The sequence below is a fragment of the Diplotaxodon limnothrissa genome, linkage group LG10 (assembly GCF_057381915.1).
Source record: "Diplotaxodon limnothrissa isolate DT_005_m linkage group LG10, D_limnothrissa_male_GT1.1, whole genome shotgun sequence".
In the NCBI taxonomy this organism is placed as follows: domain Eukaryota; kingdom Metazoa; phylum Chordata; class Actinopteri; order Cichliformes; family Cichlidae; genus Diplotaxodon; species Diplotaxodon limnothrissa.
The window spans coordinates 1,322,721-1,336,432 of record NC_140605.1 but is presented as its reverse complement, the minus strand read 5'-3'; the positions used below and the strand labels follow the sequence as shown (position 1 = coordinate 1,336,432).

The 13,712-nt window shown below is 44.3% G+C and overlaps 1 protein-coding gene across 1 annotated transcript; it reads left to right on the top strand.

Moving 5' to 3' along the window:
- Positions 1-2,966: 2,966 nt before the first annotated feature.
- spns3 (SPNS lysolipid transporter 3, sphingosine-1-phosphate (putative)) lies at positions 2,967-7,424 on the top strand. Its single transcript, XM_085363280.1, has 12 exons — positions 2,967-3,192; positions 3,278-3,343; positions 3,576-3,712; positions 4,676-4,827; positions 5,127-5,193; positions 5,274-5,416; positions 5,512-5,652; positions 5,749-5,938; positions 6,324-6,389; positions 6,473-6,571; positions 6,652-6,814; positions 7,298-7,424. Exons 1-12 carry the CDS (start codon positions 2,967-2,969, stop codon positions 7,366-7,368), a joined length of 1,521 nt encoding a protein of 506 aa, XP_085219406.1. The 3' UTR covers positions 7,369-7,424.
- Positions 7,425-13,712: the final 6,288 nt, after the last annotated feature.

Genomic DNA, 13,712 nt, shown 5'->3' with positions numbered 1-13,712 from the left:
CCAACCATGTGTGAAAAGTGGTCCATAAAGTAATGCTACAAAGCGTGTTCATGCAAACATTGTTGGGTCTGCCGTGGTACAATGGGACTTCTGCTCATGAACCTCTGTGCACAGCGTCTGCAAATCGGGGCTGTACGAAGTCACCTCATCTTTACACAAAACTGTAAGCTGTGATCTGTGAGGCGCGAGCGGTGTTTGGTTTTACCATAGTTCATGGTGGAGAATGGCTGCTCTGCTGAGTTTTGCTCTCTGTAGCCGTATGAATGGCAAACTACACTGATTAGCAGCGGCATAGGCACACTTAAAATTTCTTCAGAAATAGAATATTCTTCTTCTTATTGTTGTTGTTGGCGTGATTTTATTTTTCGTGCACTATTGAAATGATCGTATTTCATTTTCACATTTCTCTCAATTACTTCCAGGGTTTACCTTTTACCCTTGCACCTCCTGTTAATTATACATTATGTTACATTATACATGTAGATAGATACTTTAAAAGTGCCAGAGGTACATAGTGAGGGCTTTTTACTGAGACATAATTTTACTGTGAAAAATGTGAAAAATAAAATTTGAAATTAGGTTAATGAATGTCTGGTATGTAGAAATGAAATAAAGGCAACAGAATGCTGAAACTACAGTGAATCTATTCCTTCTGACAAACCTTCAATCAATAAAAATAAAAATAAAAATACTGCAGGAATTTTGCATCAGGCTTCAACATAGCTTGATATCAATTTCTGATTTTCTTGTTGATAAACACTTTTCAAATAAAAGGTGGAAACAGTAGATTTAAATGGCATTTTATTTTATAAATAAATAATTTTAAGACATTAAGATAAGCAAAGCAGTAAGATGTTCTCATGCTTTACTGCATATTGTTAGTGGACATATTTTCTGATCTTAAGAAGAAAGCTCTTAAGGTGAAGAAAGCTCTGACACACTGACTGACTTGCAGCCATTTCTCACTGATCTGAAGAGCGAGGCAGGAAGTTGATTTCTAGATAAGAGTCAGCACTTCCAAGCAGAGGGGACCACATATGTGACACATGCTGTACTTGATCTAATGAGATTTGAAAGCAAACAGATGCTTTGGTGACTCCGCAGTTAAATGTAGACCTTCACATTCAGCATGACTGCACCAGTTTCCTGTCAGTAAGCCTGGTGTTTTAGAGCCTTTCAGGCATCCTATTGCTGCCAAAGGCATCGTCTTATTTGTCTTAACCTCAGAAGAAAGAAAGAAAAAGGTTTTACATACTTGAACCCTTTCATGCATAGTGGTCACTACAGTTACAGCTGTTCAAAGGCTGTTTTTGTGTATTTGTGTCAGTGTTGATGGTATACTTGCACATAAACCTCTACATACACATCAGTGTCCACCTAAATGCATAAAGATGATGAACTCTCTCCCTCATACATTAAGAACTGTGGACTCGGTGGTTGTTTTTTAAAAAAAACCCTCAAAACTCACCTTTTTAAAACTGTTTTTGATTAAATGTTTGCGTGTTTTATATTGTCTGTTTTACCTTTTTATTATTTGTTATCTTATGTGCAGCACTTTGTGATTCTGTCTAGAAAGGTGCTACATAAATACAATCGTGTTTATTTATTTATAATAAAAATACTTCAGAAAAAATCCAGGTTGAGGTCGTCGTCATCATTCATGAAAGGGTTAAAGGTTTTTAATGGCTCATATTATTATTTTTATTATTATTATAATATTATTTCTTTCTTTTTTTTACATGTACATGACCCCAGTGTCAAAGTGAACAGTAGTTTGTAGAGCAGTGGTTTTGATGAGTCACTGGAAACTGAAACTAAAGCGAGTGTTTTCTTTCTGTCAGAAATAACCTCTCAGTCCTGAGATAACAGATGAAATGTAAAGGTTTGATAAGGCAGGTGTTTCCAGAGCAGAGCAGGACCACCTTTTAATCTCTCCTGAAATTGGATGGCAGGTTGCACACGTATAGTTTAGCTACTAACTTAACTGATCCGTTTGCCTTGCTGTCATGTGAGTGTAAGGCTGTGGACGGTGAATCAGACTAGTAAAAAGTCAAATGAGTACATTTATTGCTTTATTTTGTGCTAAGTTTCTTAAAAAAGAAACACAAAGTGGAAAATGTCCATGACGTCTGGCTGGTCTGTGCCATTGCTTCACTAAGACAGATATGTGTGAAACCCTGCATGACCAACCCTCAGTGGGCTGGCCCTGTCGCTAACTTAATATAACTCGAGTCGTCCCAAAACTGAGGTCCCTGTTAGCGTCTTCATGCCTCACAGCCATTCAGAGTCACATTGTTCTCTCGCAGCTGCACATCTGTAGGAATGAGATAAGAGGATTTAAAGTAAAACCAAACATCAGCAAGTCGGTGAGTCACCTGTAATTCACATTTTGCATGGTTTTAAATACCCGTATGATGGGAACACAGCTGCATTGTAAGATTACAGCTGTGCTGCACGGTGTTGTTTTGGGACAGAAGAGTTCATAAACAATGCTCTTAGTGTTGTCCCTCACCCTGGTTGGGCTGAAATATCTGAGGCGCACTGTTGCAGACGCCAAGGTTACATTTTTATACGCTCCGACTCGCTGTGTCTATTTTCTACATATGCATAAACTTGCTATAATTAAAAGATGCTTTAACCTTTCTGTCGCGGTTTTAAGAACTGGAAAATAAGCTGCATTTAGAGAACAACCTTCTTCTCCTTTCTCTGTTATTTTGACACTGTTGCAAAAATATCTTCTTGGTTGTGTAATTACTTTCTGTCATAAGGGCTGTTTCTAAAGTCTTTCTACAGCTCGCATGAATCAAATTTGCTAAAAGCTGCATCGCTTGAACCTGAAGACAGCGACTTAATGAAAGCAGGACTGTGTGTCTGCACTATATTGTCATTCTCGAGCTCTGTGGAGCATCTGTGCACGAGTTTTAACATTAGGTCATCTCATTCAGCTGAAGGGAGAGCAGCTAGCTATGGAGCCACGGGCATCAGTCACATCCTTCAAGGACATCCCAGTACGCCGATGGAGCCTGCGTTCCAGCTGCAGTCTACCTTATGGCTCTTTTGCAAACAGCCTGGCGTCTCTCGCACCCGATGCTGAGGAGAAACCTGCCATATCGCCCAAGCGCGCCTATGTCACTATGTTTGTGCTTTGCTACGTCAACTTGCTCAACTACATGGAGCGGTACACAATAGCAGGTTGGATGATTTCTTTGTCGATACACACTATTTACTGCTTCCAGTTGGGCAGGGCTTGCACTGAATGGTGTTTCTGGCCTTACAGGCGTCCTTACAGATATTCAAAAATTCTTTGATATAAAGGACAGCACCGCTGGACTTCTGCAGACAGGTATGATGAAGCAGCTGTTTGACAAACACACAGAAGCACTGATGGAGATCAAATTTGTTTTGCTTTTTTCTTTTTAATGTAAGTGCATGGCAGACCCATGTGTCGTCAACTGCACATACAATCTGGCACCTAATTAAGCAGCGCTGTGTTTGGAGCTTTCACTGATCGTTGTGTGTTTACTGTGAACGAATGATGTCATTGAAAAGGAATAACTGATTCCATCAATTTTCAGTTTTCATCTGCAGTTTTCTCCTTTTGGCCCCTCTCTTCGGTTACCTTGGCGACCGCTACAATCGCAAATACATCATGATTGGCGGCTTGAGTGTCTGGCTTTTGACTGCAACCGCCAGCTCTTTTGTCAATGAATCGGTAAGTGAGGAGTATTTTACAAGGAATAACAAAGTAACACAACTTTGCATTGCTACGTGTTCACTTTGCTCCCTGCGTTGTTCTAATTCATCACACGTCTGTTGGAAAGGCTCCTGAATTTCAACATTTGGCTCAGTGTTTGTGGTTCAGGGTAGTTTTCTTACCAAACTCCATCAGCTGAGTCGCACTCTTGTGAGGCAGAAACTGAAAGTCCAAGACGGTTAACCTGCACCCCGTCAGACAATCTGAATTATTAAATTAAAAGAATGAACAATTTGTCTTCATTAGGTTTAAAAAACTTTATTGTCATCTGGCTCTATAGAAACATACAGCTGTGTCATAACCACGCTGACAAATGTTAAGCTGTCGGGTGAGGTTTCATCAGATCGAGACGTCTGAGAAGAAAAGTCACAAAGCTGGTCTGCACAGGTTACGCAGAGTTTCTGATTTCAACACTGGAAATTCCAGCCCAGCGCTTGACAGCATTTTATAGTCTGTGGTATCAAAGGTTTCAGTGAAGTAAAGTGAGGACGGCACAATAAGTTATTAAGTTAGTCTGAGGTGACCAAACTATGTTGGTGAGGAGGCGCGCTGCGCTCTGTGATCACACTGGAATCCATCAAGCGATTCATTTTTGCATCAGTGCAGCTTTTTCTACAAAACAGTCTGTTTGTGTATTCACATTTGATATCCTTCGAAGTGGTTTAACTACAGGGGGAGAGACTCCTCCATCACATTCAGCTGTAGTTTTGACAGGCGCAGAGTTAAGAGGGAGTTTCAGGGAGTGGGAGCTGTGACACTCAGTGGGGTCTGAGATCATTTCCCCATGTTTGTGTTGAAAATGCATCAGAGGTTTGTTGTACCTTATCTGCAGACTGATTGTGCTGATGACTCTCCGTGCATGTAACCATGTGCGCTTGACAGAAAACATGTTGAATGTCTTTGATGTTTTTGTCTATGCAGCAATTCTGGCTTCTCGCCCTGCTGCGAGGCTTGGTCGGGACCGGAGAAGCCAGCTATTCCACCGTCGCTCCGACCATCATAAGTGATCTCTTTACTGGGGGCAAAAGGAGCATCATGATCTGCATCTTCTACATCTTTATCCCTGTCGGAAGGTAAACAGGTGTTTTTCTTTTTGCACGCTTTAACAGTTTCATTCAAATGATGCGCTGCTGCTGCTGCGCTGCTGCACGGCTGAAAGTGTTGCTGAATGTTGGGTGGATGTTTGGTAGGTTTGTCCTCACCACAGTTGTTTCGTGTGCAGAGCTGGTGTTGCAATGAGTGGTGACACAGCAGTGACTCTAGATTTAGGTTTCCGTACGTTATCGCCCGTCTTAATCTCTCACTTGTTAAGATGTCATATGGCGATATGAGCTTGTTTGTGCATCATGATCACACTATTGCGTGTTTGCAGCGGTCTTGGGTATATAACAGGGCGTGGCTTTGCATCTCTCACAGGGGACTGGCACTGGGCTCTGAGGGTGAGAACATTTTTCTTATTCACGATGCAGAAGTGCGATTTGATTCAAAGTGATGCTGGATTATTTGGCTCTGTTCTCAGATCACACCCATCATGGGCGCAGTGGGACTCATTTTGATGATCGTTTTGTGCCCCAACCCGCCGAGAGGTGCTGCAGAAACCCACGGAGAGGGTGTGACTGAGCAGAGCTCTTACTTGGAGGATGTCAAATATCTTCTGAAGAAGTACGATTTATATTTTGCCCTTGCAAGCGTGAAAAAACCCAAACAAATGGTGTTTGCTTCTAAACAATCTTGTCTTCCTGGTTCTCCGACCTCAGTAAAAGTTACGTGTGGTCATCGTTGGGAGTGACGGCCCTGGCCTTCCTCACCGGGGCGCTGGCTTTCTGGCTGCCGAACTTTTTGTCCCGAGCTCGTGTCTATCAGAAACTCAGCGACAAACCAGGTGACTCCTCGGACAGGTATAGCATGACCTTTTCCCCACGTCGCTTACTTGCTCCAGCCTGAATCGGTGCAGTTTTGACCGTACTGTGTGCTCTCTTCTGCTTCCTGTGCAGTTACATCTTTGGTGCTGTAACGGTGGCCACGGGCATTCTGGGCGGGGCTCTCGGCACTAGTTTATCCAGACGGTTTAGAGACAAGGTGCCAAATGCTGATCCACTCATCTGCGCCGTGGGCATGCTTGGATCAGTGCCGTGCCTCTTTATCACCATCTTTGTGGCATCAGCAAGCATTCCCGCCACTTACGTAAGACAGACTTTGGAGCTATCCTCTGGCTGAGTATACCTCGAGGTGGTGACGTTGTTGGTTTGTCACTGAAGGCACAGCTTTAGGGCAAACTGTGATATTTAGGACAACATTAAGAAGACTGAGCATCCTTTAATGGTTCATCTGGCAAAATTCTCTTCAGATGGTTTCTGCTGGTGGACTTGTAGTGATGCAACATGCAGCAATAGGTCCAAACGTCAAAGAAAGCCTCCTTTTTCTTCTTTCATTTAAATTCTAGTCACAATGTCAAAGGTTCACATTCAGAGTAGAGAAGTTAAAGGCATCGGTTGAAATAAAACATCGTGAGCACCTGTTATGACTGAAACATGAAAGCAGCAGTGACTGTTTGTCTTGAACGTTTCAGGTGTTCATTTTCTTGGGCGAGCTGCTGCTCTCGTTGAACTGGGCGGTCTTGGCTGACATACTGCTGGTGAGCATTAACTCTGACAGTAAAAACCTCAAAGTGTCGGCTCAAATGTGACACGCCCCTTTTGCTCGTGCTTCTCGCTTCAGTATGTTGTCGTACCAACAAGGAGGGCGACAGCGGAGGCTCTGCAGATTACAGTCGGACATCTGCTGGGTGATGCTGGGAGCCCTTACTTATTAGGAGTGGTAAGAAAGTAAGCTTTAGGAGATCATCTCTGATTCTGTCACTGACCACTAACACCGATTTCATACCTGCACTGGTGTAGATCTCTGATGCTATATACCCAGGTAGCCCCGACAGGAACTTTGACAGTTTGAAGTACAGCCTGCTGCTCTGCCCCGTGGTCGGGATTGTCGGGGGAGTGTTTTTCGTCGTTACTGCCGTCTACATTGCTGAAGACAGGAAAGCAGTGCAGCAGCTGCTTGGAGGTAATAAAACACAAAAGACACAAACACCAAAAACTAAATGTTGAAGCGGCTTCCGAGTGTTAATTTGTGCAAGGACGCACAAAAAGTTGTCATTTCTTTTGTAACATGCATGCTTGTGCCCGTGTGTCTGAACAGTGGTCCTCTGTTCAAGCTCTAACTTCAGACAGCTCCTGTCCTCACACAGTTACAAACACATCCCCCTCATCTGCACACATGCTCCAATAACACTCTGGTGCTCTGGCAACTCAGAGGAAGAACTGGGCCACAGCTGATAAAGGACACATCGTGATCCTCGTTTGTCTCATCCTTTCCTTTCTGCGGCGCTGCTAAAGGCTCAAACAGCTGACTGTCAGCTCAGTGTCTGAGTAGCTCTGCTGTGGTTCTACGTCTCAGATCCTTCACCAACCAGTGCGTGCAAGTGCGGCTTGCTTAATTTAGCATTTTTCAAACGTGTGTGTGTGTGTGTGTGTGTTTCGTTACCAGAGGAACCCCAACCACCGCAGCATCCTGCACCTGAGCCCTCGGTGGAGCTGAGCAACAGGGGAAATGTGTAACGTCTTGCAAAACGAGTCATGCAATGAATGTTAAGTTATGAGGCCCTGTTACACAGACGAACGGCTTTCAGTCTGTGCAGTGTTTAACACCATTTTTAAACGAGAGTCCGTTTCCGTTTTCACCTCAGTGTAATCTCACAGGAGAAGTTTGTCTTTTAAAATGGTCACATTGTTACCTCACAGCTCTCTGCAGTAGACTTGAAACGTGAATGCAGTTGTATTTTTCACTCTAAATGTTGTTGGTTATATTTCTATTAAATTTTCAAGCAAAACCTGCTCTCGAGTGTTGCTGAGTTACTCGCGCGTGCTTCAGTCTGCCGGTCGAACTAAAATAATAAGCTGACACTAAAATCTCAGTATTTCAAAGAAGACGTGTCTTTGACAATACTTCCAAGGATCATCACTGAAGTGACTCACTTATTTTTAATGCAAAAGAGGAGCATGTGTGGTTTGTACGGTGAAGCTTAGCTGCTCAATTCTGTCTACTGACCAGCAGGGGGCGACTTGATCTGACAAAGTGAAAATGATATAAAAGTATAGAGTGTTGTCTGTGTTATTAAGTACCACGAGTGTCTTGTGTTGTTTCTCGGTCAGAGTCAACCCTCATCTGGTTTAAAGAAGAAAAGCACCAACAACACGGTGACAGGCACAATGCTCAAACCAAGATGATGACAGGCCATCATTTATATACAGTTTGATAGTATGGTCCAGAGGAGGAATAAGTGGACGAGTGGTTCAATGAAGGAAAGAAGCAGAAAACAAAACTCTGTCATAAAGTATTTTCTGCTTTAAAAAACAAAGAAAAAAGCAAAACAAAAATGTTTGGATGCCTTTCAGAGAAAATGCTTCTGTCTGACATGAAGCAGGAGGCTGAACTTGGTGTTCTGTTAGGCCGTTATCCATCTAGTTTTATGTTCTTGATGACTGATGATGATATGACTCCTTTTGCTGACGCTCATCTGTGGAAGAGCTCCAAAAACGTGCCCAAGTATTCACAGCGAGTATCGTCACATTAACCTTGACTATCCTAACCAACGAGCAGCTGCTCCTCCAGAGATGAGACCATAAAATAAGCACATGATGGATTTAAAGATGGAGGAACAACATCCAGGCTGAATGCAAAAATACTGGGACAGCTTTGGTTGTTTAACAAAAAGCTTTCCAGTGTTTGTCCACTAGATGGCACCTCTGCATTATTCTTAAAAACGCTCCCAGGAGGGAGTCTCCTCCATCAGTGGGGCAGTATGGATTTAGTAGATGTTCACTGAGACCTCGTGGACCTGGCGTGGAAGTGTTCATGTCTGAGCGCACACAGTGAGCAGTTTTGCTGTACTGATGCAACTGTGGGTAAATAAGCCTGTTGTTGGGAAACCATTTGTAAGTCTGTGTCACCCAGCCTGGCAAAGTTTCCTTTAAGGCTGATATAATCATACTGACAATGTGAATTAAGAGCAAACAAAGAGCCCTGGGCACCGACCAGGTAAGCAAACTGGTCAGATTCCACAGCATGTCAAACCCAACAATGCACAGGACCCCAACACGTCTGTTGCTCGGGACCACAGGACACCTTCAATGTCTCCTCTCCATCTCAACAAGCACCTGCTGTTTGGTCCCACAAGAGGGCGCTACACAATAGTTTTAATGGTTCTGATGATGCAGCTGGTTGTGTATATGTGCAAATACACAGTTCAGGAGTGTAATACAAACCCACACACCTAATGGACATACATACATACAGGTTATCGATATATATAAATAAATATAAAAACATATTTTTCATCCCCGACCAGTCGCAGCAGATGGCCCCGCCCCTCCCTGATCCTGGTTCTGCTGGAGGTCTCTTCCTGTTTTCCTTCCCACTGTCACCAAATGCTTGTTCATAGGGAGCCTTCAGCTGACAGTTGTGATTTCATGCTATATAAATTGAGTTGGGCTGAGTTGAGTTGAAGCCGCCGTGCTGCAGCCTTCCTGTGTGGAGTTAGCACTATGTGTGCATGCATTCTCCCCGGCTACCACAGCCTCCTCCACAGTCACACAGGACATGCATGTTTGGTTAGTTGGCGAGTCTAAGTTGCTGGATGTAGCTGATAAAATGAGAATGGTTGTCCGTCTGTGCCTCTTCCTCGTCACAGTTGGGATAGGCTCCAGGCCCTCTGAGACTGAGACGTGGATGAGCAGAAAACATAACACAAAGTCACACTGAAGGAATGCAGCTTCACAGGTTTGGGCACTGACACTGTAGCATTTTCATCCTCCTTTCATGGATGGTTACACATCATACAGTGAAGGCAGGCGTGGTGCTGAGGTGTGAAGGTGAGAAGAATGGAGCACAACCACAGTACTGTCCACCAGTGCTGGACCTTAGACCTTTAATCACCTCTCTCCATGTTAGAGGAGCTCTGTTACAGACATGGATTCCTCCCCCAGTACTGTGTGTGTGTGTGGGGTGGGGGGGGGAACTATCCCAGCTGCCATAGGGCGAGGGGCGGGGTACACCCTGGACAGGTAACCAGCCTGTTGCAGGTCCATTACTTACACCCACATATTTAGAATCAGCCCAGTAGCAGCAAGTCTTTGGACTGTGTGAGGAAGCCAGAGGATCCAGAAGTACAAGCAAACTCCACACAGAAAGGTGGATTCAAACCCGGGACCTTCTTGCTGTGAGACCACAGCGCTAACCACCGCTTTCCAACTGGCCAAATCCTAAACTGGCTAACTCTCTGACCTCTGTCGAGTTCACGGAGCATGATGGGTGCCATGTTCAGTGTAGCCCAGCACAAACAGGGCATCATCACCTACGACAGCGTCACAGCGTCGCGTCAGTCGGTTTCAGACAGCTGCTGCAGAGGTGTCTGCTCTGCCAAATCCTAACAGCTGCATGTCTCCGTTATTTTGAACTGGAGTAAACCATGGAGGGAGGTTAAAGGTCACTGGCCTCGTCACTTTCAAGTACAAGGTCACGCTGTAGTTGGGCTGCATTGTCATCATGTTGGTTTATCCCAGTAAGTGCTGGACACGAGAACACGTGGCTAAATGCAGTCGTTTTACAGATTTTATGGCTGATTTATGAAACTTTTCACCAAGCTTGGCACTTACAAATTGAAATGAAAGGTGGAGTTCAGGGACATGGATTCATTGTTCAGGGTGTCACTGAGACACCGTCCTTTTGTTTTTCAACATTTCCGACTTTAGCTCTGTCTGCTGAGGGAATAGAGCGGGCGGCACGACAGTGCGAGCTGAATAACAAGCAGACGCACACTGAAAGGTATGTGGAAAACATTCTAGCGGTAAGAGTTCAACCTGTAATCAAAACACAATGGGTATTGTGTGGCATGTTTGAAAGCACTTTATCTGCATACCTCTGTTTCCCCCGTCGACCCTGGCTGTACAGGAAACTGTCACAATGGCTAATAAATTGCATTGGCCAATCAATGCAGGAGCCAGTGGCTGTTGTGGAGCGGATACAGTCGGTGTTTACTCAGGGACGGGGAGCATTTTAGTCATGAAAACAGGCTCATACATGGGAGCAGCTCTCAATCAGAATGCTGACGTGATATCATTATTCCCCAGAAATGGCTCGTGCACATCGCGAATATTTACTGTAACTGAGGAGTGGGCTTATCTAGCCTTCATTTGAGTTATTCTCACCCTTCCACCAATCAGCTGTAGAGCAGCGATAAGAGGAGTAAAACCACATTTCTGGATGTGAGGTTGCACTCGGTCCTTATCTCCAGCAAACTGCTGCAGTGTCATGACATCATAGAGAGGAAGAGCCCTCTCCACCCTCTGTACTGTCCCTCATTTGGACAATTACATCATATGGGCCCCTCATGCATTTGGCCTAGACAAATATTTCTGATTTCGCTGTGAGGCGTCAGCACAGTCATTATTAGGACAACTATTGTTATGATGCCACCGTGTTCTTAGAGTCACTGGGTGCTTCTTGGGCGGGTTACACAAGAACAGAAGAGATGTGTTGATTGGATTGTTTGCAGGCGCGGGGGGTGATAATCCACACAGGAGCACAAGCATGCAGAAATTCAGAAGTTGTGTTAATTAACACAGTGGTTGTGTGATGGTGCCAGACAAAGAAGGAGAAATACCGATGTTGCAACGGTTGATTTTTAGGGGTTATTATATTTGTATCATGTGAAGGAAGTTGCCTGTTCATGCAGCAACATGCAGGAGATGGAGCTAGCACATGAAATGCCTTTGTCTGAGCACAGAACACAAATGTGGACTGCAGTGGAAATGCAGCCAAATCGGAGGCTTTCCCTTTAATGACACATGCACTTTTTTGGTCCTATGTATTTAGCATTCCTGCTTCAGAGGCCACTGAGCTGAGGAGAGCTGATTTGCAGACTTAGCAAAAGGGTAATTACAAAGATCCATGTGACCTATAAATATGAGCTAAAGTACCACACAGATCTGCCCTCGCTGCAAGTCGGCCTCCGTCACACAGCAGCTCCCATTTCTCCATTTAAATGCACTGCGATTGTTTTTTGTGCAGGAATGCAAACAAACAAGCTCAACACGACGATACTGAAGTGCACGCTGGAGTCTGGCCCCGATTGTCTACCCCTCATACAAATCAGCTGAGACTGATGACCCGGGTCCAAGGATTCCAGCTTGGATGGAGCTGCTGGATAAATTATTCAATCAGCAGATAAAAGAACCCGTCTCTGCCCCTGAACACTATATTTAGTCACTGCTGTCTCTCTGCCACCTGCTGCTGCACTTGCACAGCTCAGATCAGACTTCCAAGGAGGGGAGACATCAGCCCAGATCTGCCCAAATCCCCAGCTGCTCTGCTGCCAGACGCTCTGCTGCTCGACTTTGGGAGGGCAGTCACTCCTGCAAGCTACAGTCAGGAACAGGCGGGCCACAGGTCAGGAGGTCACAGCGGATGAGAGAAGGTCAGAATGGCAGGGCCAGCACCTCAAGACAGGCTGAAGCCAAGACGGCTCCAAAAACAAATGTATGTGAGGGGTGGTCCAATGCTGCCAGATATCAGCGAGGAGGACGTGAAAGGCACAGTTCAAAACACGTGTTAGTCTTAAGATGGATCATGTTGTCGAGGTTGTAGCTACGCTCTGTTAAAAACAACAGCTCTCTTCTCACACACAAACCTGACACTAGCTCTGCTTTTAATATCAGGCCTCAAACTTTCCTTTTTGATCAAACGTGGATCAGGTGACCCTCCCTTAGTTATACTGCAATAATTTCAATTCAATTTTATTTATATAGCGCCAAATCACAACAAAAGTCGCCTCAAGGCGCTTCATAGATACAGAGAAAAACCCAACAATCATATGACCCCCTATGAGCAAGCACTTTGGCGACAGTGGGAAGGAAAAACTCCCTTTTAACAGGAAGAAACATCCAGCAGAACCAGGCTCAGGGAGGGGCGGGGCCATCTGCTGTGATTGGTTGGGGTGAGAGAAGGAAGACGGGATAAAGACATGCTGTGGAAGAGAGACAGAGGTTAATAACAGATATGATTCAATGCAGAGAGGTCTGTTAACACATAGTGAGTGAGAAAGGTGACTGGTACTACAAGGTCATTAAGATAAGATGGGGCCTGATTATTTAAGACCTTGTATGTGAGGAGCAGGATTTTGAATTCAATTCTGGATTTAACAGGAAGCCAATGAAGGGAAGCCAAAACAGGAGAAATATGCTCTCTCTTTCTAGTCCCTGTCAGGACTCTTGCTGCAGCATTTTGGATTAGCTGAAGGCTTTTCAGGGAGTTTTTAGGACATCCTGATAATAATGAATTACAGTCGTCCAGCCTGGAAGTAATAAATGCATGAACTAGTTTTTCAGCGTCACTCTGAGACAGGATATTTCTAATATTAGAGATGCTGCGCAAATGGAAGAACGCAGTCTTACATATTTGTTTAATATGTGCATTGAAGGACATGTCCTGGTCAAAAATGACTCCACGGTTCCTCACAGCGTTACTGGAGGCCAAGGTAATGCCATCCAGAGTAAGCATCTGGTTAGAGACCATATTTCTAGGATTTTCAGGGCCGAGTACAATAACCTCAGTTTTATCTGAATTAAGAAGCAGAAAGTTAGCGGCCATCCAGGTCTTTATGTCTTTAAGCTGTCTTAGCTGTTTGACAACTACTCTTTCAAGGATGCTTGATATGAAAGGAAGGTTGGAGATTGGCCTATAATTAGCTAAGACTGCTGGGTCTAGAGATGCTTTTTGAGTAAAGGTTTAACTACAGCCAGCTTGAAGGCCTGTGGTACATAGCTGATTATTAGAGATAGGTTGATCATATTTAAGATCAAAGAATTAATTAATTAATTAATTAATTCAGCCAGACCTGCGACCA

Excerpts from the sequence above, each read along its gene's own strand:
- spns3 (XM_085363280.1), top strand. The coding sequence starts at position 2,967 with ATGGAGCCACGGGCATCAGTCACATCCTTCAAGGACATCCCAGTACGC. Across the intron at positions 3,193-3,277 it reads GGAGCGGTACACAATAGCAG|GCGTCCTTACAGATATTCAA; the intron begins GTTGGATGATTT and ends CTGGCCTTACAG. Across the intron at positions 5,194-5,273 it reads ACTGGCACTGGGCTCTGAGG|ATCACACCCATCATGGGCGC; the intron begins GTGAGAACATTT and ends CTCTGTTCTCAG.